General features: G+C 49.2%; 1 protein-coding gene across 1 annotated transcript in view; it reads right to left on the reverse strand.

Moving 5' to 3' along the window:
- The window catches only part of LOC311529006 (dual specificity protein phosphatase 22-A-like), a 43,442-nt gene that overhangs the window by 6,263 nt on the left and 11,470 nt on the right, over nt 1–25,709 (reverse strand). Inside the window, exons 3-6 of the mRNA XM_084644600.1 lie at nt 22,612–22,694; nt 14,864–14,913; nt 5,351–5,425; nt 4,540–4,711 (exon numbers count right to left, since the gene is read on the reverse strand). Coding sequence (XP_084500726.1) covers nt 4,540–4,711; nt 5,351–5,425; nt 14,864–14,913; nt 22,612–22,694 — 380 coding nt within the window. The remainder of the gene's footprint in view (nt 1–4,539; nt 4,712–5,350; nt 5,426–14,863; nt 14,914–22,611; nt 22,695–25,709) is intronic.

Raw genomic sequence — 25,709 nt, forward strand, 5'->3', positions numbered from 1 at the left:
AAGTCAGATACAGGTGTGGTTCAAATGCAATTTCTCCAGCATGAGCCAGTCTGCCCCTCACATCTCACAGCTGGCCCTTGCTTCAGGACCACATTTATCTCCATCACCTGATGCAGCTGGGTCCATCCCATTGAACGTGTGAAGGGTGGCACATCCTAGAGCATCTGCAAGTGGGCATTCTTGGGTCTGGGGCTCCCTGGGCCAGTGGGAGCTCCATTGTATCATGAAGCTTTGTGGTGGGGAAGGGAAATCAATGGATTTACAAATATTTCCTGTGCATGCTGGTGCATAGATCAACATCAGCACCTGCTTGGGAACAGGCCACTCATCTGTTAATGCAGTCAGAGAACAAGACAGCATGTGTCTAAAAGATAAGGGGGGCCCTAGGATGAGAGGTAGTGTGGTGCAGTGGGCAGGACACTGGACAAGGGGTGTCCTCACACAAAATCAAGGTGTGATTGCAGCATGGGTAAGCATACCCATGTCAGCTCTTATCTAGCTAGCACAGGTAACAATAATAGCAAAGATGCAGCAGCACAGGCTCCAACCTTGACATTGTTTTGGGGTCTTCTTAAAGGTCCAACTTCTGGAGTCATGTGATTAACTGAGACTCTCAGCATTCTTCTTTTAAATACTTCTAGCTTTCACGTTTGCAGAGAAAAGCTTGAAAAATGTGACCCGAGCTGGGGTGCTGGAACAATTTGTAATGTGGGGGTGCTGAGAGCCATTGAACCAAACTGTAACCCTGTCAAGCCAGGGGCTACAGCAGCACCCCCACACCATTACTTCCAGCATCTATGGCATCCGAGTGTGACCAAAGGACTCAAAAAGCCAAAGGCAAAGAACAGGAATGCAAAATGATTTTTTTTTTAATCTCATGATTTTTGGGGTGGGGCTGACCCCTGAATTTTGAACACTGGGGATTTAGTTCAGGGGAGCCTGCCTCACAGCAGCGTCCTGACGGCCCTCTCTGCTAGGACTCCATCCAGCCTTGCTGAATTCCTGATGTCCGGGCAAGCTCTGTTCACTGTGGGGAAGCCCCAGGGAATCTCCAGGGTGTGGCATCTTTTGTAATTTGTTTGACATTTTTCTGGAGAAGTTCCTACAGGCTGGTGACTGTCAGACTGCTGCTTATCATGTGACACAAGAGTCCACCCCCACCGGAGTTTGCTCAGAAGGGCCTGACCTAAGTTCACCCATCAAAACAACAGGCCCAGAAAGGAAGTAACAGGGCACCGATCCACATAGCCCGGGACTCAGTGGGAAGCTGTTGACATTCTGAGCTGTGTCACATGCTGGCTTCTTTGGATAAGAGAAAAAAATCCCCTCCAGAGACCCTGGGGCTTAGAATGGAACAGAGTACGCCCTAGCTACAACCTGTCACAAAACTAAGGACCATCACGTGAAATATCTTGGTGATGCTGGCAGGAGGCATTTTGCCTGCATGAGGGAGAGGCAGACAGAATGGCTCCGGGGACACGGAGGGGAGCATGCGTGGAAGTGACATTTATTAAACACTTCAAGAGGTGCACCATGCACTGCTGGCCTGCAGGCACTAGCAGATGTCCAAGGAGGAGTAACATTGGTTACCTGATCCCAGCCTGGGGGTAAGATGCTACTGCCAGAGTTAGCCAACCTCAAACCTCTTCACACTGAGTTGGCTGCAGATCCTCAGCCTCTGTCTCTAAAGAGCTGCATTCCAGCTCAAGAGCGCAAAATGGATCAGAAGCAGAAGAACTATACAGACATCATCATCTTTACTCATGACATCTCCTGTTCTGACTTCTAGGATAATCTAATGCTAGCCAAAAAGAACCCTTCTCTTTGATCGGACCTGGCCGGGCTCAGCCAGTGATCGTGTTTTCCTTATGCCTGATCCTCTGCTTTGTTCCCTGGAGGTTGGGTTTCTTAATTAACATTTGCTGATGTCCTTTAGGTGCTGCTGAACATGGGAGACTTGCTGTCAAATGAAGCCCTGCTTAGACGCACACACTATCCAAGCATCTCTCCCCTGACTTGCAATTACCTGACCCCTCTCCACTATGCTAGTTCTGGGCTGCTGCTGCTGGGGCCCCAGCCAGCACTCATCATCCATCCTGGAATACCCAGCAGTGTCTTCTTTTTCACCAGCCGGTCTCACAAACAGAGCTCATCAGACAATTACAGTACCAAATTTACACCCATAAAATGCACCCACAAAATTTGTACAGGAACTCCTCACTTAAAGTCCCGGTTAATGTCGTTTCGTTGTTACGTCGCTGATCAATTAGGGAACATGCTCGTTTAAAGTTGCACAATGCTCCCTTCTAACGCCGTTTGGCAGCCGCCTGCTTTGTCCACTGCTTGCAGGAAGAGCAGCCCATTGGAGTGAGCTGGTGGGGGGTTGGAACCAGCGTGGACCGGCAGCCCCCTGATCAGCTCCCCGCTCCCCTAAATTCCCTGTGCAGCAGCAGCCCAGCAGGCTATCACGGCTGGCTCTAGGTTTTTTGCCGCCCCAAGCAAAAAAATGGTTCCCTTCCCCCTTTTTCTTTTCGCTTTTACGCATGTTTGCACTTTGCAATGGTTTTGTTTGGTTTTGACTGTTTAAAATTAAAAAAAAAATGAAAACAGAGAATTTGTAGTTAGTGAAATAAAACAATTTCCTACTAGTGTATTCATTTCATTTTAACAAAATCACAATTACAAACAATTTGGGTTCAACTACACACCGTAATGAAAAACGTTAGTGTCTGCCCGTGCGCCCAGTTTCTCATAAATTAAAAGAATTTATATGAACTGAGTGTTTCTGGTTTTTATACTTGTGTAGTCTTTTAGTAATTCAGTGAAATCTAAATTTTTTGCAATGTTACTTTCCACTGAAATGAATGCAAGTCCTGACAAACCACTTTGAGACATGGTGGACCTCAAATAATTTTTTAGTAATTTCAGTTTTGAGAAACTGCGCTCACCAGAAGCCACTAATACTGGTGATGTTAAAAGAATGCCTAATGCTATAGCAGTGCTTGGAGTGAGGTGCTCGGGGCTGTACATCCCGCCCGTGGGCCCCTAGCCCGATCTCAAACCCAGCCCCACCCCTGCAGAGGGGACAGTAACTGACAGAGCGGCGGGGGAGGGGGTCAGGTTTGCCTGCCCAGCGCCAAGCCGCCCGGGGCGGCGGGTCCCTTACTGGCCGCGGGTCCTGCTCCGATCCCGGGCTCCTCTCCGACTCCTCCGCTGCTTGTGACACGTGTGGCAGGGGTGGGCGGGCGGGCGAGGGGGGAGGAGCCGCATCACCCCACTCCCCCGGCGGCGGGGGGTCAGGGCAGGGACCGCCCCCGGGCCGGGACCCCCACGCTGAGCCCGCCGCCCTGCCCCACGCAGGGTCCCATTGGTTGACTGAGTGGGGCCAGGGGGAAAAAATAGATGGCCGGAACGCAGCCCCTGGAAATGTGCCGCCCCACGCAGGTGCTCGCTGTGCTGGTGCCTAGAGCCGGTCCAACAGGCGATCAATTTCCCGCCGTTCACCTGTCCCTCCCCCCACTGCCATGTGCTGCTCCTGCCCTCTGCCTTGGAGCTGCTCTCCAGAGCCTCCTGCTTTCTGGGGTGGGGGGAGGAGAGCGGGGCTAATGTCAGGGTGTCCCCCTTCTCCCCTGCTCCTGCACACCGCTTACCCCATCTCCATAGAGCAAGGGGGACACACGACAGGGCTCAGGAGAGAGGGTCTTCCTGGCAGCAGCTGCTGCGGTCTCAGCTTGCTGATTAACTTAACAAGGTAGTGTACTTAAGAGTGGTGTCAGTGTACTTAAAGGGGAAATGCGCATCTCTCTCTCTGACACACAGGATGTGTGCGTCTGTCTCTGTCTGCCGTGCTGTCTCCCCTCCCTCCATGCGGGCTGCCTTGCAGAGTGTGTGGCTACATTAACAACAGTGAGTTAACCCTTGAGGGCTCAGCCAATGGCTAGCTCATCATTTAGCAGCAAGGCATTCCCTGGGAGATATCCCACCCTCTGACTCCACCCCCTCAACCAGGCTTCACCATCATCATCGCTGTGTACAGTATTAAATTGTTTGTTTAAAACTTATAATTCTTGGATTTGCTTAACATTAATGGATTTGCTTAACATTGTTTCGCTTAAAGTCGCATTTTTTCAGGAACATAACTACAATGTTAAGTGAGGAGTTACTGTAGGTACTTTTTTTTGCATGCATGCATAAAACAAACAAAATCCCCAAGTAACAAGTACCAGACCCAACCCCCAACTTCTGTAAGCATTTGGTATTTGCATGATCAGTTACCTATTTTATGCGTACAAAACAGATGTGCCTGCGAATTTTGCTAACACAGACAAGAGACCCTCTGCAAATTTGGTTCTTGATTTATTTTGGAGGCCGAGACATGATGACATTGCAACTTACTCTCAGCACACCCCATGCATATGCAGTCACATCATGCACCAACAATCACAACAGTAAAATGGGAACATCTGAGAGTCATGGCCTACAGTTGTTTTGTCCCATGCGTAAATGCCAGCCCACGAGCAAGGAGAGGAAAGGATGTACCTCCTTGAGCAGAGTCATCTCGTACTCCTGCAGCTGCTGCTGGAAGCCAAAGTTAGGACTGACATAGGAACGGACAACCTTGGTGGCAGCCAGACACTCCTCCCAGCTGAGGTCGGTCACAGTCATAAGGTAAGCCACCAGGATGGTGGTGCTGCGGGAAACACCAGCCAGGCTATCGTAGCAGAAGGATTGAAAACAAGAAGAGCACACAGTGACAAAGTGCACTCAGGAGGTAGGAGAGCCCAGGAGGAGCAACCCCAATTCAGCTGCCTGGCTAGAAGTACATCCTGCATGGAGTGCATCAGTCAGCCCTGCACCAACACCCTGTGAAAGACACAAAGTGTGTGTGGAAAGACAGTCCCCTGTTTCAGAGGAGGCCTCTTTTGAGAATGCTTTTCCTATCAAGAGCTATCATTAATCCAGTGGATAGGAAACTGCACTGGGACTCAAAAGATATAGATTCTGTTCCCAGCTCTACCGCTGATCTGCTGAGGGACCTTGGGCACGAGGCTTCCAATCTCTAGGCATCTATTTCCCCTCCCACCACTAATCTGTCTTGTCTATTTAAACCGCAAGCTCTTCAAGGCAGGGCCTGTCTCTCGTCTGTGCCCATGCAGCACTCGGCACAATGGGACCCTGGTCCCAGTCGGGGCAGGGCCTGTCTCAGGCTGTGTGTCTGTGCAGCGCCTTCACAATGTGGCCCTGGTCTCACTGGGGCCTTTGGGTGCTACCGTAGTATTAACAGAGCTTTTGATAACAATGAAAAACACAGTGAATATAAGCAAAGGGGGCAATTGACATCAACACTGACCAATGAATGAGGCAGCCTCCCCCATGGAGCCGGCATTCATGAATGAACCCGATGCTCTCCTTAAAATGCTGGATCCTAGGAGAGAAAGCAAACAGCGAGATTAGGCAGAGGTCACCCATTCTATGGCGCATGTGGTTCTGGCTCAGTCCAGTCCGTTTCCAGAGAACCTGCGCCCTCCGGCTCTCTGGACAAGACGCTGAGCTCCTTTCTATGGGGAGGTGTAATAAAGAGAGCTGCCAAGTCTCATGCTGCTGCAGGAAGACTCTGGTTTTACAGATTGTTTTTAAGCATGGCGCTGCTTCACCTGGCGAGTTAGCATAGGCACCAGGTGAGCACTGCTGCCAGCAATAATAAAAAGACTGCACCTGGATAGCCGGTTATGTACCCAAAGCGATGCACAGCCATTAACCGGACACTCCCCAGAACCCTGTGAGAGAGAAGTGTCAAATTAACCCCTTTGTGGCATTAGGCAGCTGAGACTCAGAGAGTTTCATTGGTTAGCTCCCCTGCACCTCAGGGCTAGAACCCAGGACGCCCTGGCCGCTAGTCCCCTACTCAGTACACTGGCCCATACTCCTCCTCTAAGGGAGGATGGTCTTGGGGAAGAGGCACTGGCTTGGAACTCGGGCAATTGGGGCTCAGTCCCCAGCTCTGCCACAGACTTCCTGAGAGACCTTGGTCAAGTCACTTCACCTCTCTGTACCTCAGTTTCCCCATCTGTAAAATGGAGATAATGATACAGATCTCTTCTTTGAAGCGCTTTGAGATGTGCTGATGACAGGTGCTAGATAAGAGCTAGGTATTGTTATTATGAGGAGAAATTTTAAAAGCTGGGCACATTTAGCCTTGAGAAAAGAAGACCGACGGGGGACCTGAGAGTCTTCAGATCTGTTAAGGCTGTTATAAAGAGGATGGGGATCAATTGCTCTCCCTGTCCACTGAAGGTAGGACAAGAAGTAATGGGATTAACCTACAACAAACGATTTAGGTTAGATATTAGGACAACTTTCTAACTATCAGACCAGCTCTGGAAGAGGCTTCCAAGGGAGGTTGTGGAATCCCCGTCATTGGAGGTTTTTAAGAACGAGTCAGGGAGGGTCTAGGTTTACTGGGTCCTGCCTCAGCACAGGGGACTGGACTGGATGACTTCTCAGGGTCCCTTCCTGCCTGACATTTCTATTATTTCTCTGATTTTCAGTACAATGGGGATAATCATGATTCCTTTCTCCTACTTCTCGTCTAAATCGGTTGTCAGCCCTCTTGGGCAGGGACCGTTCCTTACAGAGCTCAGCACAGTGGGGCCCAGATCTCAGTTGGCGTCTATAGGTATTACCCTCATACAAATGATAACAAGAACTCCATGCAAGTCAGTGATATGTTACCAGATTTACAGGCAGGGTGTTACACTGATTCAGATCACAAACATCCGCCCATGCCCGGCATCATAGTATCTAGGTGCCAATATAAACGTCATTCTGCTAAATCCCATCAAAGACAAAGAACATTTCAAAAATAATGGTAGGGTACAAACCTCTGTGTTTCTTCTTCTTCTAAATCAGCGTTTACAGTAAATGTTTCCTTGTTATTCGCTGGCCCAGATGCTGCCGCTAAGCCAAGGAACTGATGGCTGAATTCTGAAGACCTCTTTCGCCATTAAAAAAACAAAGGGGCCATTTTCAATCCAAAAGGGAGAGGTAACCGAAGGGAGAGACTGCAGGGAAAGCCCATGCCCAGGATAGCAGGTGTGTGGCTGCCCCATATCATTGTTTCCATCTGCCCCCCACCAGTGCGTTCTCCATTCACGTTCCAGATTACCTGTTCCTTTCTCTATCTCGTGCTCTCCCTGCCCAATTCTTTGGGATAAATGCAGACCTGGTGTCGATGGATTCAACTCTGAAGGCAGGGAGCCACCTCTGGGAGACTTGGATGGACTCTGGAAAGGTGTTTGGTCCAGGCTTACTTGGGAGCCATAAGGATGAGCCAGGACAATGGCCAGGGGAAGATGTAGGAGAAATCCTGGATGATTCCTGCCCTCTGCATAAATATACTGGGCCAGATTCTGGCTTCAGCTATACCTGGAGTAACTCTACAGATGTCAATGGAGTTACTCCTGGCTTATGCCCATATTTGCCAGAGAAAAGAATCTGATCTGTTCTCTCTGCCCTGCTATCTCAGCCCTTCTTGGATCTGCAGAGCTCCTGGACATATGTGAACCATTAACAAAAGATCTAAGAAAAACAAAGCAAGCCGAGGTCTGGCAACCAGCCATCCTGGCATAACACCAGTCCCATCCAAGGAGACATTAACCCTTTGCGTGTGTGGCAGCAGAATGCTTCCTTTGTCACCATCCAAGTGAATTGGTGATTTATTAAATGAGTCCAGCATCTCTCCCTGGAACAGGACCCTTGGAGCCGAGATAAGGGCTATTGTTATTGCAGGAATAAGGTTAAGCCATCAGAAGCTCCTCTCCTTCCTTCCTTCCTTCCCCCCCCCCCCACATGCTTTCTCAGACATCACCCTGACTTCCTCAGCCTTCTCATGATAAGGGTGGGGATGTTCTCCCACAGCCTTCCTGATTTCTCAGAAGTTAAGACAAGATTCGATTGATTGTACAAAGCCACAGCGGAGCCATTCCCCAGCAACCAGGCCGGTGGCATTTCTCTGTAGAACATTCTACACTGGTACTGGAGGGCTTGTTATTCATGTGTGACCACAGGAGTGGGAGTCCAGGTTCTAATCCCGGCTCCAGGGATCTGGCAAATCTTTTCCATCTCTAGCTTCTCTGCTAAGAAGGGATGCTGCCCACCTCCTGGAAGAACACTGTTCACACACCTTCTAGAAACCATCCAAAGACAGTGCCAATGGCAGCAAATGTTTTAGTTGCCCAAAGCTCAGAGAGACACTACTATCCTATAAAGGTTTTTATATCATGCTCATCACCATAATACCTGAGCATCTTCCCGTAGTGCATTAAGCAATGTGTCTACACATCTGTCACATGTTACTTGTCTTGTTTTGGTAGGGGTTTTTTTTTTTTAATATAAGTATACCTGTGGCTATGCATTTGTTAGAGAAGGCTGGTCAAAGGAATGCACCTTGCATTTGAAGTGGCAAGTGGTGAGTTTTGGGATGGATCTTTGCTCCTGGGGGAGTTCATTCCAGTCTCGGACCACCCCCAGAGAAAGTTCTGTCTCCCACAAAGATGTCCTCTACCCTTGTTGCTGAGAGCTCCATTGTGTTAAAGCACAGTTGTTAACCATGCTTTGTGCTGGAGAGTTAGATGGTCTTTTAGACACCCTGAGCTCAGGCCATGGAGGGCTTTGAAGATAAGGACTGAGACGTTGCAGTAGATTTGAAATTCTATGGGAAGGGAAGCTAGTGTAGAGAGAGGAGGATGGGTTGGATGCACTCAAGGCCCTAATTCCATTGGGTTTATAACAGGCTCTTCCAGACTCTCTTACAGCAAAGGCAGTTAGCTCTTCAGCACATTTTCCTTCTTTCTCTGGACTGAGAAGCAGATGCAGGCTGGCTAAAAGTGAGCTGGAAAAGTCCCACGTTCCCCTGGGCTTGGAACAAAAGCTTATCCCCATGCAGATTTCCAGTCGCCTCCTTGACTCATGGCAAGTAAAGTCTCTCTGCTTTTGGGAACATAGGAGTAGCCACATCATATCAAACCACTGGTCCATCTGCTGCGGTATCCTCCTGCCAGGAGTGGCCAATTCTTGATGCTTCAGGAGAAGGAGGGAAAAAAACCCAACTCCCTATAATTCAGTTGGCCCATAGGCAATTAGCTAACAATCTGCAGGGTGAGGTTTATCAGCTTATTAATTGATAAGACTTTGTATTTTATGGCACCTAAAGAGGTATACTGGGTGGGAAAAAACAGCTGTTGGCAGTAACTTGGTGTTTAACAGACTCCTATGAACCCAGTGGCAGCGCCTTCCTTGGAATTTAACCCCTTGTTGGCCAGAGCTAACCGTTATTCCTTGTCACGCCGTACAGCTAAGTCTCCCATTCTCCATTCAGCAGCTGGGTTTTTGAAAGTTGACACGACTCAGCCGCACTAAACTGCTGACAGGCTGCATGTGGTCACCCCCTCCACCAGGGATGTGGGAGCTGAACACTTAAGGAGGATACAGAGATGGCTCAGAGGGTCTGAGTTTGGGCATTACAGAAGAACACGAAAATTAGCTGGATCACCAAAACTAGGAACAATGAGGTGATGAGAAGTATGAATTGTTAAAAAGCCCAATTACTTGAGACCCTAGGAAATCAATCACATCTTTCTGTAGACACGCTGATCTCAGAGTGACCTGACTGGAGCATTCATACTATCAGGCAAGATGGCAGGCAAACCAGTAAGAGGAGGAAAGAAAGCCAACTACGTTGGAAACAGCACCAGATCGACTGGTACCCAAAGGAGAGGGGAAGTTTTATAACACTGTTGTGACTGCGAAAGATGGGTGATAGTGGTGGTGGTGGACAGCCCCCATATTGGATATGTCACTCGAAGAAGAACAATCCCATGCAGGGACCCGTTGCTTTCATGTTGTGGGAAAGGGACTCTGTCCTTCAACGTTCTGAAGTCCTCAATCAATTCCCCTCTAGCTCCTCTTGTCTTGCTTCGTAGTTCCCCACCCCGTGCTGTCTCTCATATAGAAATGAATGGATGGCTTTGTAAATTATCGTCATCTCTCAGATCTTCTCTTTCACTTCCATCCCAAGCCCCTTTGCATTCCTGACACAGCCCTGGGATACACAGCCCTCGGGGGGGAGGGATAGCTCAGTGGTTGGAGCATTGGCCTGCTAAACCCAGGGTTGTGAGTTCAATCCTTGAGGGGGCCATTTACGGAACTGGGGCAAAAATTGGGGATTGGTCCTGCTTTGAGCAGGGGGTTGGACTAGATGACCTCCTGAAGTCCCTTCCAACCCTGATATTCTATGACAGCCCCCTATTTTCTCCACATTGAACTCACACCTTCTAACCGTCCCACCTGTCACAGCCATTCACCACCATCCTTCCAAACAACGACTCAGAAAGTTTCCATTCGGAGGTGACACTTTAATCAGCCACGAGGGGGGACTGAGTCACAGGATGCCTCCACCCCTTCTGCATATCTCCAGGGGACTGACTACTGCTGCCACAGTTCTCCCACACTTTACTGGCTAAGGAAGTGAAAAGAAAAGGATGTGAAGGAAGCCTGCGTTGTCTTATACCAACACAAAGCCCTATGGCTAGGTCACAAAACTAGCCCAAATACAGCTATCTGATTGGGTAACATCTTCCATGAGTCAACAACTCTCAGCTCATATATCCATAGGAATGTCTTTGTAATACTTTCCTTTCCATTGTAGGAATAAGGCACTGTGTGCACATATGTACGTACTATTAATGTACAGTTCATAAAATAAATCACAGCATTAAACAGCTTTCACTTTCAATACTCTTACTTTTCTCTATTTGTTGCATTTTTTCTGACCTCCCATCCCCTAATATTAACGTGGATTTTTACCCAGAAAATTGTGAAGTTAATTTTTTTCACCAATTTTCACCCAGTTTTTAATTTCTGTAATAAACACGGATACATATTTTAAACAAAATAAAAACCAAAAACACAGGGCCTCGGTTATGATGGATTTGTTGCTCTCCTTGGGGAGCTTGAAGCCTTTGGCTTCATGTCCCACAATACACCAGCCCCGGAAATGCACTGCTGGACAAGCCTTTTTGTGTAATAGTTTGGTTCAGGTTTTTAATGTAGTGCTGACTTCCTCACCATGGGAACCCACTTTTGCTGACTCTTTACCCCAGCTGACTTCCCAGACCATGTCAGCCACCAGAATCCTCTCTCTCATGTTTACAGGCATCAGCCCCAAGGAACATACTCAATTTCCAGCCATCTCCTAGAGTAATCGGTACAGATTCCCTCTTTACATGCAGGTCATTATGAGTCTCCAAGGTCTCCAGTCACAAACCTCCCTTCTTAGAAATCCTTTGTAAGTTCAGCCGCATTGTGAAATCTCTGGTATAAAGCAATGTGCAAAAAATAGTTCCTTGAACAACTCTTCCTTCCTGTGGCCAGTTTTGTGTAGACATGTCATAAAGGAAAAAAAAAATCCTGATCTTGCTGAGGAAAGGTTTTCTTGTAAAGCTTCTCTTTCTGCTCAGTGGGAACATGAGCAAGCAGAATTAGAAGGCCGGGACATGTCTCTTTCTCCGAAAGATGCACTCTCCAGTGGAACGCTAGCAGCTCTCCAAATACCCAGGGACAAAGTTTCCAAAGCAGCCTCTGAACCTGCACACCCACAGTTCTGGGCACTCAGAACCGCAGGTTTGCATGTACAAGTGGCATTTCTATGGAAATGGAGTGGCGAGATGGTGTCGGACTGGCGTCATTCATGGGGCACCCCAATACTATTTGTGCATGGAAAGATGAGCTTTGGAGCACCCACAAGTATGTGCCCCAGAACAGAAGGGTTGCAATTTAAGTGTTGTGGAGAGGCCACTTTGAGATTCTGCCACTGGATTACGCTCAGTGGGGACCGATACCATGAACATTTCAGTGATAATGGTACCGCACCAAGGGTTGACCAGCATGTGCAGGAGGCCTTGGGAAGAGAAGTCAAAACCTCCAACTCCAAACACACAACTCTCTGTCTGGAGTTGGGTTTTGTGGCCCATTAAATCCACCAGTGAGGGATCACCACTGTGAATAGTCCTGAATTTAACATGGATCCACTGGGATCTAGAGGGCACTGACAGGCACTCTGCTGATGCTGTGTGGCCTTGAGCAGAGTGAAGCTCAGCAGTGGGAAAAGACCTGTCCACCAGCCGCATTCTTCAGATCCCACGGGGGCCTGGGAGGGAGAAAATCCACTGCACCCCCACAACACACAAACACACACACACTCCATCCCGGGCATGGGGGTTGGGGGTGCAGGGGAAAGTGGGGTGAGAAGGAGCAAAACAAGACAGAAAGGATTTGTGGGTGAGGAGAGGAGGTAAGGAGCGAACTCGCATCCCAAAGACGGACCTGCACAGCTCCTCCCACTCAGACACCAGAGAGAACTGAACAGAGACTCATGACCAGGTCTGATGCAGAAAGTCACTACTCCGCGCCATCTCCCTGGGGTTATAATGCTGCAGCAGTTCCTAGAAGTCAGACTCCAGAGTGGCTGGAGAGTAGCACCCCCCACGCTCCCTCACCAGTGCATTCCTTCCAAGCATTGCAGCACAAAGGAGGGGCTGTAATCAGCTCTGCCCCCAGCCATATCTTACCTGGGAAGAGGGTTTTGCAGGGTGAAAGCAGCTGCATGAACCCTCAGAGCATGCCAGGCTGACTGAGGGCAATCATGCATGGATGCAAAAGCAGTAACACCTCAGCAAAACTTAGTATTGCAGAGTACAGCTCCATGGGCTGGGGTGACAGGATTCCTGAAAGGGCCCCAAATGCACATGCAGCTATTCATACACACAGAGATGATAATGCCTCGCTCCTAGCTAGCCCGTTTCTTCAGGAGATCTCAAAGCGCTTTGCAAAGGAGGTCAGTATCATCGTCCACATTTTACAGATGGGGAAACTGAGGCACGGAGAGGGGAAATGTCTTATCCAAAGTCACATGGCAGAGCCAAGCATAGAAGCCAGTCCAGTGGTCTACTCACTCCAGTACACTGCCTCCCATTTTAGCCATTTATTCCTAAACAAAGGGTAGGAATAAATAGTCAGTTTTCAGAATGGAGAGAGGTAAATAGTGGTGTCCCCCAGGGATCTGTACTGGGATCAGTGCTGTTCAACATATTCATAAATGATCTGGAAAAGGGGGTAAACAGTGAGGTGGTAAAATCTGCAGATGATACAAAATTACTCAAGATAGTTACGTCCCAGGCAGACCATGGAGAGCTGCAAAAGGATCTCTCAAAACTAGGTGACTGGGCAACAAAATGGCAGATGAAATCAATGCTGATAAATGCAAAGTAATGCACATTGGAAAACATAATCCCGACTATACATATAAAATGATGGGGTCTAAATTAGCTGTTAACACTCGAGAAAGAGATCTTGGAGTCATTGTGGATAGTTCTCTGAAAACATCCACTCAACGTACAGCGGCAGTCAAAAAAGCGAACAGAACATTGGGCATCATGAAGAAAGGGATAGATAAGAAGACAGAAAATATTATGTTGCCTCTATATAAATCCATGGTACGCCCACATCTTGAATACTGTGTGCAGATGTGGTAGCCCCATCTCAAAAAAGATATATTGGAATTTGAAAAGGTTCAGACAAGGACAATAAAAATGATTTGGGTTATGGAACAGCTTCTGTATGAGATGCGATTAATAAGACTGGGACTTTTCAGCTTGGAAAAGAGACAACTAAGGGGACATATGATTGAGAGGTCTATAAAATCGTGACTGGTGTGAAGAAAGTAAATAAGGAAGTGTTATGTACTCCTTCTCATAACACAAGAACTAGGGGTCACCAAATGAAAGGCAGCAGGTTAATACAAACAAAAGGAAGTATTTCTTCACACAACGCACAGTCAACCTGTGGAACTCCTTGCCATAGGATGTTGTGAAGGCCAAGACTATAACAGGGTTCAAAAAAGAACTAGATAAATTCATGGAGGATAGGTCCATCAATGGCGTCCCTAGCCTCTGTTTGCCAGAAGCTGGGAGAGGGCAACAGGGCATGGATCACTTGATGATTACGTGTCCTGTTCATTCCCACTGGGGCAGCTGGCATTGGCCAGTGTCAGAAGACAGGATACTGGGCTAGATGGATCTTTGGTCTGACCCAGTATGGCCGTTCTTATGTTTTTATGTATCTATGTGTATACACACACACAAACAGACCTGTCAGCATGTTTCCAGTGGTTGTATGTCCAGTGTCCAATAAAATATATTACTTCACCCGCCCTGTCTCTCTTGTGTCCAAGGGGGCATTTTCACTTTTTAAAATGGCCTTTTTTCAGAAACAATATTTTGGGCAAAAAATTGTCAACTTGGTCAGATGTTGTGGGGAGGGGTTTTGTGAAAAATGTTGTGCCTTTTTTCAATGTTTCTTTTAGAGTTAGTGTTGAAAACATTATCTAAATGCCTATGGACACTTGTTTGTGCAAAGTTTTGACAATTATTTCAGGAATGTTTCCAAGGAAAGTTTGGAGGGAAAAATCGGGGAGAAATGGCAATTGAAAAATATAAGCAAATAAAAAATGGATCCATTTCAAATCCTTTGACACAAAATCAACTTGTAAATCTTGAGGGAAATGAGTTTGCCATTTTTTGACTAGCTCTGCACACATACATATACACCTCTATGTATGAATATATATGTACATATATATCAAATCTAGAAATGTTATTAATATGCAGGCTGTGTTTAAGCTCAGCAATGATCTAAAGATAGTTCAAATTCTAATGATCACCCCTTCATTGCTGGGACATTCATTCATTGAAAACTAACAATTTGCTGCCCATGTAACAATTTGTGTAAAAACTTGGAAAGAACTTACAGGTTTTGACTGGACGAATCTGACACTGATATACAGAGGTAGGTCATATCCTGAAACAGAAGGAAGGAGACAACATTAAAATGCCTTCAACAAGCTTGTAACCAGAAATCTCCAACCCCTATGACCCTCTTAAACCCCTTCCCCCCGCCCGACTGTTCTTGCAGCATCACCCGTGTGACATCGTTAAACCAGGTGCCAGCTCTTGCCAAGTCTGTAAGCATCAGGTGAGCACTGACAAATTTATAGCTGGAAACCAGACCAGTTCACCTACGTTAATATTGTTCAAGATAGATGTTAGACGTGTAAGGATGTGTTTAGTCTCTATAAAATGCTTGTAAATTGCTGCCGGCATTAATCTCACTTGTAATGGCTGTATTCCAGGCTACCAGGTAAAATATGTTTGTTTTATAATTGTAAAAATGGTTGCTCTGAACTTGTGAACTCAGACGGGAAGAGTGGCTCCCTCCGCCCATCCAGAAAGATTATCAAAATGAGGTGGGCCATCCTACAGCAAAAGCTTTGCTGGTTGCCCCATGCACATGTGGGGAACTACATGCAGAAGACCTCGTCCCATGGGTTTGAATGCTGGAAGAGGGAAATAAAGATAGCTGACATGAAGATTTTTCATCTCTTTGCTGTTTGGACTCTTACAAGGGTTGGAGCTAAGAAACAAAAAGCAGAGATCCCCAAGAGCAACCTGGGTTAGCCCTGAAAAGACATTAAATGCTGACGGATTACTACATCTCTGTCGCTTTTGGAACCATATACTGTAACTCTTTTGTGCATATCTGTTGCCTTCTTTAACCTGTAAATAACGCTCTCATTTCTTTTTCCTCGTTAATAAATCCTTAATTGCTATAGGATTGATTACCAGTGTTGTCTCTGGTGTGAGATCTAAGGTACAAATTGATCTGGGGTAAGTGACTGGTTTCTTGGGACTGGGAGCAACCTGAAAATTCTGCTGTTTTTTGGTGTAAGTGACCATTTATCTCCAAGTGCAACTTGCCTGGCTGGCAAGATAGCCTGGAGTGCCCAAGGGGGCTGTCTGTCACTCCATGGTAAGACTGTCACAGGGATCCAGGAGGTCACATTTGTTATTGGGTTGATGAAATCTAATTATAGAACATGGCACCAGTTTGGGGTGTCTGCCCTGCTTTTGACAGTTTGCCCTGAGGTTGGCACTCACAGTTGTGAGCCACTCCAGACTGCATGACAACCAGCTTGGGATGAAATCCTGGCCCTGTTGAAGTCAAAGACCTCAACAAAAGGCTGGCCACACAAAATCCAGAACGGAATATGGGTAAAAGTTCCCCAAAGGAGGATGAGAAAATGTCATTGAATTTCCTTACTTAATTCAGTTTGTGGATCCTGGATGATTTATAACATGCTTTTCAGACAACCCCAGCCCCTATCCAGACCAGTGAAAGGAGTTATTAAGGGTAGCGTCCACTATGTGCCAGGCACTTTCCAAGCACTTAAGAACAGCCCTTGCGCCGAGGGGCTCAGAATGTAAACGCACTAAAACCTAGCTAACAAGCAGCCATGTTTAAAACACATGGTGGAATCCTGGCCCCATGGAATCTAATGGGATTTTTGCCATTAACATCATCATGTCCCCAGGATTTCATCCATTGTACCTGCTTAACATATAATCGGACTAGCTAGCCCCATCCTGAGCCCAGTGAGGAGGGGCTTATTTGTCTTAACGTGGTCAAGCAGTCTATGGATAGTACCCAAAATAAAGTGAAATTCACATGGTGCAGCCAAGACATGTGCTCTGGAGCACTTGCGATTCCCATGGTGAAGCTACTGGAAGCATATGGTAATCTCACAAGCCCATATTTAGGGGCCCTCGTTACAACAGTTTTCCCTGACCCAGTTGCAACATGGTTCCCTCTTGTGCTGCAAACAGGACTTTAACCAAGTGCTGAGACTACGCTAAAGCCAAGAATTTGGCACAGTTCAGGAACGTGGTTAGAACACAGAGTTCCCACCAGCGCGGAATCATGCTGTATTGAAGCTGCGGGAGGAGGTGTTATAACTAGTTCGCCTGCCATAGAACTAGCTATCATGGAGATGGGGGCCTCACCTGGATTAGAAAGATGGTGTGTAAACATGTACATTTGAAATCGCTCTCGTCTGTGTGTTATTTCCTTTTCTAGTTACCTTTATATAGATATAAATCGGGCCTGCTGCACTGGGGGGAAGAGGGGACTTCTTTTCTCTAAAACAATGCTTCCCAGATCCTCCCAGCGCTGCACTAAAATTAGAAAGTGGGATGTTTTTAAGGCTCCTGCTCCAAAGCAAAGCGGATGAGAATCCTGCCAGCCAGCGTTTGAGCAGGTAAACACCAGCTTGCTGCAGTTCTCCTTCAGTCTCTTTGCTGGGTGGCGGTGATCAGCTGCAGTGGACTTTTCAATAAAAACAACCCATAAGCAACTGGGGCTAGAGCCAAAGCCAAACTGAAGTCAGTGGAAAGACTCACATTGGTTTCAGCGAACTTTGGAGCAGGCCCAAGGGAAACATACTGTGATTATTATTTATTTATTTGTATTGCTGTAGCAGCTAGGAGTGAAGCAGGACCCCACTGTGCTACAAACACACAAGGGGACCGAACGTCTGAAACAGAGACCATCAATTCACAGACCATCTAGTCAGACCTGCCCAACATGCATGGGTGGCGTGTGAACCCCCCTTAGGGGAAGCTCTGCCCCTTCCACCTGAGGCCCTAGCCCTACCCTGTCCCTTCCTCCCCGCCTGAGCACCCCACTGCAGCCGGAGGAGCCCCGGCCAAATTGCCCTGAGCTGCCAGCCAGCCCGCTCCAGCCATGCCAGCCGGACCAAACACCAGCCCGCCCGCCTGAGCTACCCAGGCCAAGTTGCCCCTGACTACCAGCCAGCCCGAGCCGCCGGTGGGCCTGAGCCCCAGGCCACCGGCCAGAGCTGAGCTCACGCTGACTTCAGGGGGGAGATGCAAAACGATGGCGAGGCCTCATGGCAGAGCATGGGTGGGGCCACAGCCTGGGTTTGGGGAGGTTTAGCCTTCTCTGGCCTATTACACCCACCGCCCATGAGAACACGGGCCACTGAACCTTCCCATGCGGCCCCTCTCCGCTCAAAGGAGTCGCTTTATTACACGGGACCAGCCAGGCACAGAGACGCAACCCCGCCCTGCATATGTAGCCTTCATTGCAGAGCCAACACTACCCCCGAGTCTGTCCATCCTGTGCGTACCTCACGATACGCTGCAGATAACCAGAGCTCACTCCTAGGGCTGGAGATCGTTCTCCGCCTTTTCCTGAGACTCTCCTCTCTTCCTGGGGGGGGTGAGCCCGGTCCCCCCACGGGACTCAGGTCGGACGGGATTTGGGGACCCAGGTTGGTTGTTCTCCTTGTGGAGGAACCTTGAACCGCTTGTGTCTGCCCCCTCCTGGCTGTGGTGATGAAGTAGCTCAGGCCTCTGTCCCTGTGACCCTGGCCTCCAAGGCCTGCAAGGCTGGGAATCCCCTCCTGGGCACTGCTCCCACACTGAACCCAGGCCCGTGGGATTTCCAACGAGACCACGTATAAACTAGCCCACAGGGCACATGTCTCACGGTGGCTGACGTGCGAGCGCACACTAGAAGCCAGAATTCCCACTGCCCGGTCACACAAAGTCCCTAGAAGCCAATGGGCCGGCGGCACTTGTTACCCCTAATCTCAGAGGTCTTCTGCAAGGCAGTGCATCTCCTCCACATGTGTTCATCTCACCTGTGTTTCTAAGGCCCTGCGGAAGACCCTCACCCTGCGTCATGGCTGGACAAGTCATAGCTAGTGATTTGAGAAATCAGTGAACATGGAGCTGTGAAAATGCAGCGGCTAGAGCAAGGCACAACAGGGGCAGCTGCTGCGCAGCCTCCCACAGACATGGGCCTCAACAAGGCCATTTTCGTAGGGTGAGCAGAGCCAGCACAGGGCGTCTTCCTGTCTCCAGCAGCACAAACATCCATTGAGACCCAGCTATGAATGGAGAGCTCCTCACTGCTGTGATCTCGGACAGATTGGGCCTAATGAATGGTCAGTCTGAAGGAGGTGCAGGGGCCTTTGAATGGGAGATGGAGCTTTTCACTACCAGGTCATCAGCAGAGACAGGCATCTGAGAGCACAGTCGCTCTGGGAAAGCAGTTTGGTGGTACTCAGTCCAGTCTCTAGAGGGGCAGCTGTCCAGATCTCAAAGGTTACCTTCATGGGCAGCACCTCGCTGGCTTTCTCCACGAAGAAGCCAAGGTTCAAAATGAGCTACAGGCTGAATTACCCACTTTTGTACCCCTAGAGTTGGCCCTTGCAGGTGAAGGGAAGCCTGCAGTACCCTGGCCCATGCTGTGCCGATCAGTACTGCTACAGGTGGGGATTATGAAGGCCGTGTCTTTAGCTAGGATCCACTGGCAGATTCAGGCCAAAGAACCATGAGACAGTCCACCCTGGGGAATCTCTCTCACGCGTGCGCTGCTTGTGCATCTCCCAAGAACTCTGCTCCTTGTCAGCTTGGCCTTCTTATGGGAAAAGCCATATTCCGGGTCCATCTCTCAGACTGTAAGAAGTGGAGAAGGCTGCTCTGGGATCTCCTTGCGCTCTCCTCTTACTGTCTCCCTTGGAGCAGAGTTATACTGGTCTGTCTCTCCTCTCTAGAGATTTATGCTGTGCCCATCACCTTGGTGTCTGGGTACCATCAGAACTGTTGGCCCCAAGGCTGGCTGTTTCCTTTCAGAGCTTCTCAATGTGCATACATGTACACACACACACACCCACACACACCATTTTGGAAGAACTCCCGGAGGAGCCGGAAAGAGAGGGCTGGGTGTAATGCACTGTGGTGTGTCACCCGGGAGCCCTGCCCTTTCATAAGCCCTCTGCATAGCGTGAGAATTCGCCTCTCACACAACTGAGGGAGTCCAAATTAGTTTGGGGAAAAGGCGTTCGGTGGTTTCCTCGTCCCAACACCTCACCAAACCACTGTCTGTTCTGCCACGGACTGACAGCTGCTGTCAAAGAGCTGAAGGAAAGTGGGGTGCATTGGCACAGCGGGTTGTGGGGGAGCAAGCCCAGGCCTGGACAGGCCGGGGGGCTGCAAGTTGGGAGTGAGGTGCATTGGCAGAGCTGTGACAGAATAGCAGGGGATGCAGGAGGGGAGTGAAGGGGGAGAACACTGCTCAGGAGTGAGGTGCACTGGCAGAGCCAGGCTAGGAGCAGCCCTGGAACAACACACGGTGCTGCAGCACGTGGTCAAGACGCATTGACAGGGCCATGTAGCTGCAGCTTGCCTGGCACCTGCTGGCCTCACGCCACAGCACCCAGTCCAGCAACAAACTAAGCAGTCAACTGCATCAAAAACACATTGGCCGGGATTTGCAGCTTCCCAGCAACCAGGGAAGCTGCACTGCAAACAGTCTCCAGCCCAGGAGATAGTCTAGCTCCTCGGTGCTTCTTGCCAGCAGGTCACCTCTTCCCACACACACACACCCCAGGATTAACTGCTGCTCTGCTAGCCGTTTCCTCTGCCCTGCTGGAGACAGGTCCCACAGCCCAAGGAGGGAAGATGACAGCACTGCTGCCTGCCTGGGAACAGCACTGGGGTTTGCGGTTCCCTGCCTGGCTCTGTGATTGACACATTGCTCAACCCACCATGCCTTTCCGGTTCCCCTTTTCCTCTGGCCCCACGTGCTCGAACGTGTTGTAAGCTCTTGCTGTGGTTCGCCACCCGTCTGGAGGGGCCATGCTCTGGCAGAGACGGCTCCCAGGCAGCTGCTGCTGCTCCCCCCCCACGCCCGCAGCAGTTTCTACATCTTTGATTTTACCCCACAAATTACTCAATGGCCCTTCACAGGGAAAATGCTCCCGCTGTTATTTCTCTTTGTAATCCTCCTGAGCAGGAGGAAGGTCCAGTAGCACAGGCCCAGTGCTGCTGGGACAGTCTCAGCATCCTCAGCAACCGCACAGGGCCACACGGGACTTCACAGCCGTCAGCAGGGATCAACCTGAGAACCTTCCACTCCGAAGACACCAGACCTCTGCCATCATCGCAGCTATCGCTACCATTAAACGGCCCACAGGAGAATGCCCTTTGACCTTTTGCCCTCACCGAAAGAGTTCCCCTCAGGTACCATACCAGCCCATGGGGTTAGCAGAAGGTCCTGCCTGCACTGCGATATAGACTGAGCCTACTCCCTGCCCAAGAGGAGGTGGAAGAAGAACAGCATAGTGGCCCAGCAGGGAGAAAGCATGGTCCAGTGGGTAATGCACTGGACTGGGCCTCCAGAGACCTGGAGTTTCTTCTTAGCTCTACCACTGACCTGCTGGGTGACCTTTGGCAAGTCACCTCCCAGGTCTGTGCCTCAGTTTCCCCTCCCACCCTTTGTCTGTTTTGCCCTGCAAGCTCTTCTGAGCAGTGACTGTCTCTGGCTAAGTGTGTGTAGAGCACCTAGCACAATGGGGTCCTCATTTCGCTCGAGGGAAACAACAACAACAACAGTTGCTGGAAGGGAGTGACTAGCAGATAGGGGAGTGGGGAGCACAAGCACAGAGGGCCAAGCTGCAGAAACCGAGAGACACAAGAGATGTACGGTTTTATCTCATAAGCTAAATGCATCCCCAACCAGCAGAACCATGGTCCCCCCAGAAGCAGCAGGCACGGGTACTAAGTTCACACACATTTGCTTTCCTATCCACTAGAGGTCAGTAGTGCACTTACACAATAGCGGGTGCTGCAGAAGGGCCTGAGGATATGGGGCTGGCTAAGTGGGATCTGGGTTTCCTCCAGATTATTTTTTCACTCTAACCTGCTATTTTCCACTGTGCAATTCTACCTGCACCTTGCTCCCACCAGGAACCCCAGCCCCGCCCTGGAAAGGAGGGCGAGCCACCCCTGTATACCCACAGATCTCTGAGATTTGGCCTCTCATCTCAATGACGCACAAAGGGCTGGCGTCCAAAACTCGCCCCGCTCCCATCGCCAGCACCTGGGGAACGTGTCTGGGATTAACCCCAAAACTCTCTACCAGATGGCACCAGGCACCCGGCACCTGCCCCACTCATCACCCTCCCCATCACGAATCCAGTTCCTAAGCCCAAGGCGGCTGCCAGCAGAGAAGTGCCCCAAGTGGCCCCAGGCCAGGCCAATCTGCCCTGTGTGGAGCGCTTGGCAGAAGTACAAGCCTGGAGTTGACAAAGGCCTGGATTCAAGCTTGTGTGGGTACACCAAGCTATTTGCACAATCTAGGATCCCAAAAAAGGAACACTCGACTCACCCACTAATAGGGTGACCAGATAGCAAGCGTGAAAAATTGGGACGGTGGTGGAGGGGTAATAGGCGCCTGTATAAGAAAAAGGTTCAAATATCAGGACCTCTGATAAAATCTATAAAATCGGGACATCTGATCACCCTACCCACGAATGGCTGCCACGTCCCCTCCCGCACACATGGCTCCTTCTCTGGCCTGGAAGAAGCCTTGTAACGCTGCACAGAGCTGGGGTGCCCTCTGGTGGCCCCATCTATGCCTGGCACCTCTGCTTTGCATAGCAATCCTCCTCACTGGTATTATAGCCGCAGAGCTTCATCCAGAGATCTCAAAGCACTTCCGAGACTTTAGCAAACACAGCTGCACAGCCCTGGCTACGGGAAGCGTTATTATCCCCACTTGATAGCAGCAATGCTCGCCTCTCACATTTCCCTCCTTCCCAGCTCCCCAGGCTGCGAACGCACTCACACTCACCTCCAGAAGGGGTCTGGCGTTGTTATGCACCGATAGGATGTGGGTGACCCCGTTCTTTGTCAGATTTTCTCTGTCCTCAGAATCTGTAGGCAGAAAAAGTCTCAAACACCCAACCCTCTCTTTAAAAGCTAGCCCATAAAGCATTAAGTAGGAATATTAGTTTGCAGCAGCTAAACACGGAGTGGTCTTTGGGCTAACATCAAGTGAGTGTCAGTTTAGTACATGCTAGGTCTTTTCTATTACATCGACTACAGTCTGCACTAGGAGATGCAGGAAATTAAAGATCCAATAGGTCTTTCCGATTGCTAATAGCTCTGATCTTAGAAATTAAAACTGGTCAGAACCTTGAAACCCTCTTCTTCTCCCCTGGAACTGCACAAACACCCTCCCCCCCATCTCCATGGAAAATTTCAACAAAAATGCAATTGTTTTGTTTGGTTTTCATGGAAATTTTTCAGTGGGAAATGTTGACTTTGCCAAAAAAAATATTTGGACAAAAAGGGCCAAAACCAATTGCTCAATTTTCAGCCAAAATAATAAATAATAATAATAATAATAAATCAGTTTTGGGGGTTTTGATTTTCTGACAAATAAAAAAAAACTGAAACGCTTCTGACGAGAGAAGACATTTTGCCGGAAAATTTTACTTTCATTGAAAATCCAATTTTCCATCCCAAAAAAAGTTGATGGAAAAATGTCATCAGCCCTATGAGAAACATACCTGTTTACTGGTGCCAGCTTGGGTTCCTAGTATTTGAGGGACCATTCAGGGACGGGATCGTTCAATCCAATCCCACAATCTTTTGACTGTGAGAAGGGTTGTGGGCTTTGTACATTCCCATATTTAAGCAGAAGCAACATTTGAGATGTTCTGAATCCTACAGTCACCCCTTCCCAGCCCTTTGGAGACTGTGGATGCAGATACAGCTCCTCTTCCATACTGCTTTGATGTCTTTTCACTCTGGAAGATGCCAGGGCTTTCGGCATTAAGATCATACCTCCACCAGCCACGTTGGTGGAGCCGAGCCGACTTGTGGCCAGCTGATTTAGATTCCCCTCCATGGCTTGGACCCCATGGAACTGCACAAACACGCACAGAGATGTGCCCAGCCCATAGGAATTACAGCCCATTCTCCTGTTTAAAGGCAGTAGTCACTAATTCAACAAGGCTTAGCCTGTAGAGAGACATAAACTGCTCCCTCTAGTGGTTACATCGTGTGTCCCAAATCCTGCCCAGCCTCAGGCATCGTCACCGGCTGCTGGATTGTTCTGCGGTGCCATACACTTTCCAAACCCCATCACCATCTCCTCTTCGGTTCCCTCTGCCCGTCTCCTTCAGGCAGCCCTGACACTGCATAAGAGATAAACCCACCAGCAGCACGGCAGGCTATGACTCCAAACAGGTCTCGGAGAACAGCTCCAAAGACTACCTAGTCTATGTGGCTACATCTACACTGCATGTGGGAGCAAGCCTCCCAGCCTGGATCCACAGACTTGCTGTGGCAGGGCTCACACTAGCATGCTAAACATAGCTGTGTAGAAGCTGCAGCTCAGGCCCCCCCATCACAAATCTGTGGACCCAAGCCGGGGGGCTCGCTTCCAGCTGCAGTGTAGACATACCCTATAGGTCCACTTAGGATTGTAAATGGTACTGCTATATCTAACAAAGCAAAGAGGGGCCTAGTGCTTACAGCCAGAACTCCCAAATTCTAATCCCTGTGCTGACACCATCTCCCTCTGTGACCTCAGGCAAGCCACTCAACTACTCTGGGCCTCAGTTTCCCCCACATTCTTAAATAGGATACTCATACTTAGTTCTCCACCTACGTCTCCGAGGAGGATCGCGGATTAACAAATTAATGTCAAAGGGCTTTGAGAATGAAAAGTGCTAAGGACTAGAACAAATCCACAACAACCCAGGACTTTGCATCTGTGTCTTTGCTGTGCAACAGTGTCCTTCAGACCCTTGCCGCTAGTCCAGAGATAGCGTGTTTCCTCCTGCTCTGAAAGTCTGGGCCCCTGCCACAGGAGAGTTTCCATTAGTAGCCTGGGGACTCTGCCACACATGGGCACAATTCAGTCTGCATCCCGCAGAACCACAGACCACTCTCCTTATTAAGATGGCTCACAGCTTTGCAACGCTTCTTTGCTCTCTCTTTAAAAATATACATTTGGCGGCTTCCCCCGTCTACACATTACACACAGCGGGTGAGTTGACTTTGCAGACATAGCTCAACGCTAGCGTTGAGCTAATGGCCACTCAAGTACATCCCCTAGGTCCTGGATGGGCAGAATTAACCCATGCAGCCACCTGTGCTGCCAGGCATCATTGCTATTGTTGCTCGAGTGAGTTTTGATCTAGCTCAGGCATGCCTACCCGTGCTGCAATCACACCTCCTGATTGCAGTGTAGACATATCCATTGAGGCCTTTCTGGTTTCTGCAGTCTCTCCATGGAGAGGTTCTACTGACATGCAAACATACAGCCCTTCTCTCTTCATTCCTTTCTTTGCCCTGTGGCCCCACTGCTTCATGTAAACACAAACAATGGCCAGTCGCGTCAGACACCTTTAGAAACCAGCACTGGGGGAAGAGTAATCATTTAACCGGAAAGAAAGATCCCGAATGGAGCTTCCATCCAGCCCTTCCCTGACCTTTAGAGACAGCGCACCTCTTATACAAACAGGAGGCAAGGATCCCGCAGTCCAGGTAACCAGATGCTTCAGTAACAAGGCACTTTTCCCATCAGGACAGGCGTAGTAGTTTGAAAACACACCAGTCACCTAGAGCCCCCTTTCTGTGGTACTTCTCTGGCCCCCCATCACTGCTGTATCTAAGCACCCCATAACCGTTCAGATACTCACCCTCACAACGCCCCTGGGAGCCAGGGCAGTGCTGTTATCCCCTTTGCACAGACGGGGGAAACTGAGAGGCTGTGGTCACACAGGGAGGCATTGCTGGAGCAGGGAATTAAACCCAGTTACCCAAACCACTGGCCCATGTTTCCTCTCTACTTGCTCCTGCAGAGGACACGGGCTCTGCAGTGGCAGCCACGCCATTCCAGGCATGGTGATCACTAACTCGCTAGGGGAGAGAAAT

Source organism: Lepidochelys olivacea, assembly GCF_965140295.1.
Source record: "Lepidochelys olivacea isolate rLepOli2 genome assembly, chromosome: 12".
In the NCBI taxonomy this organism is placed as follows: domain Eukaryota; kingdom Metazoa; phylum Chordata; order Testudines; family Cheloniidae; genus Lepidochelys; species Lepidochelys olivacea.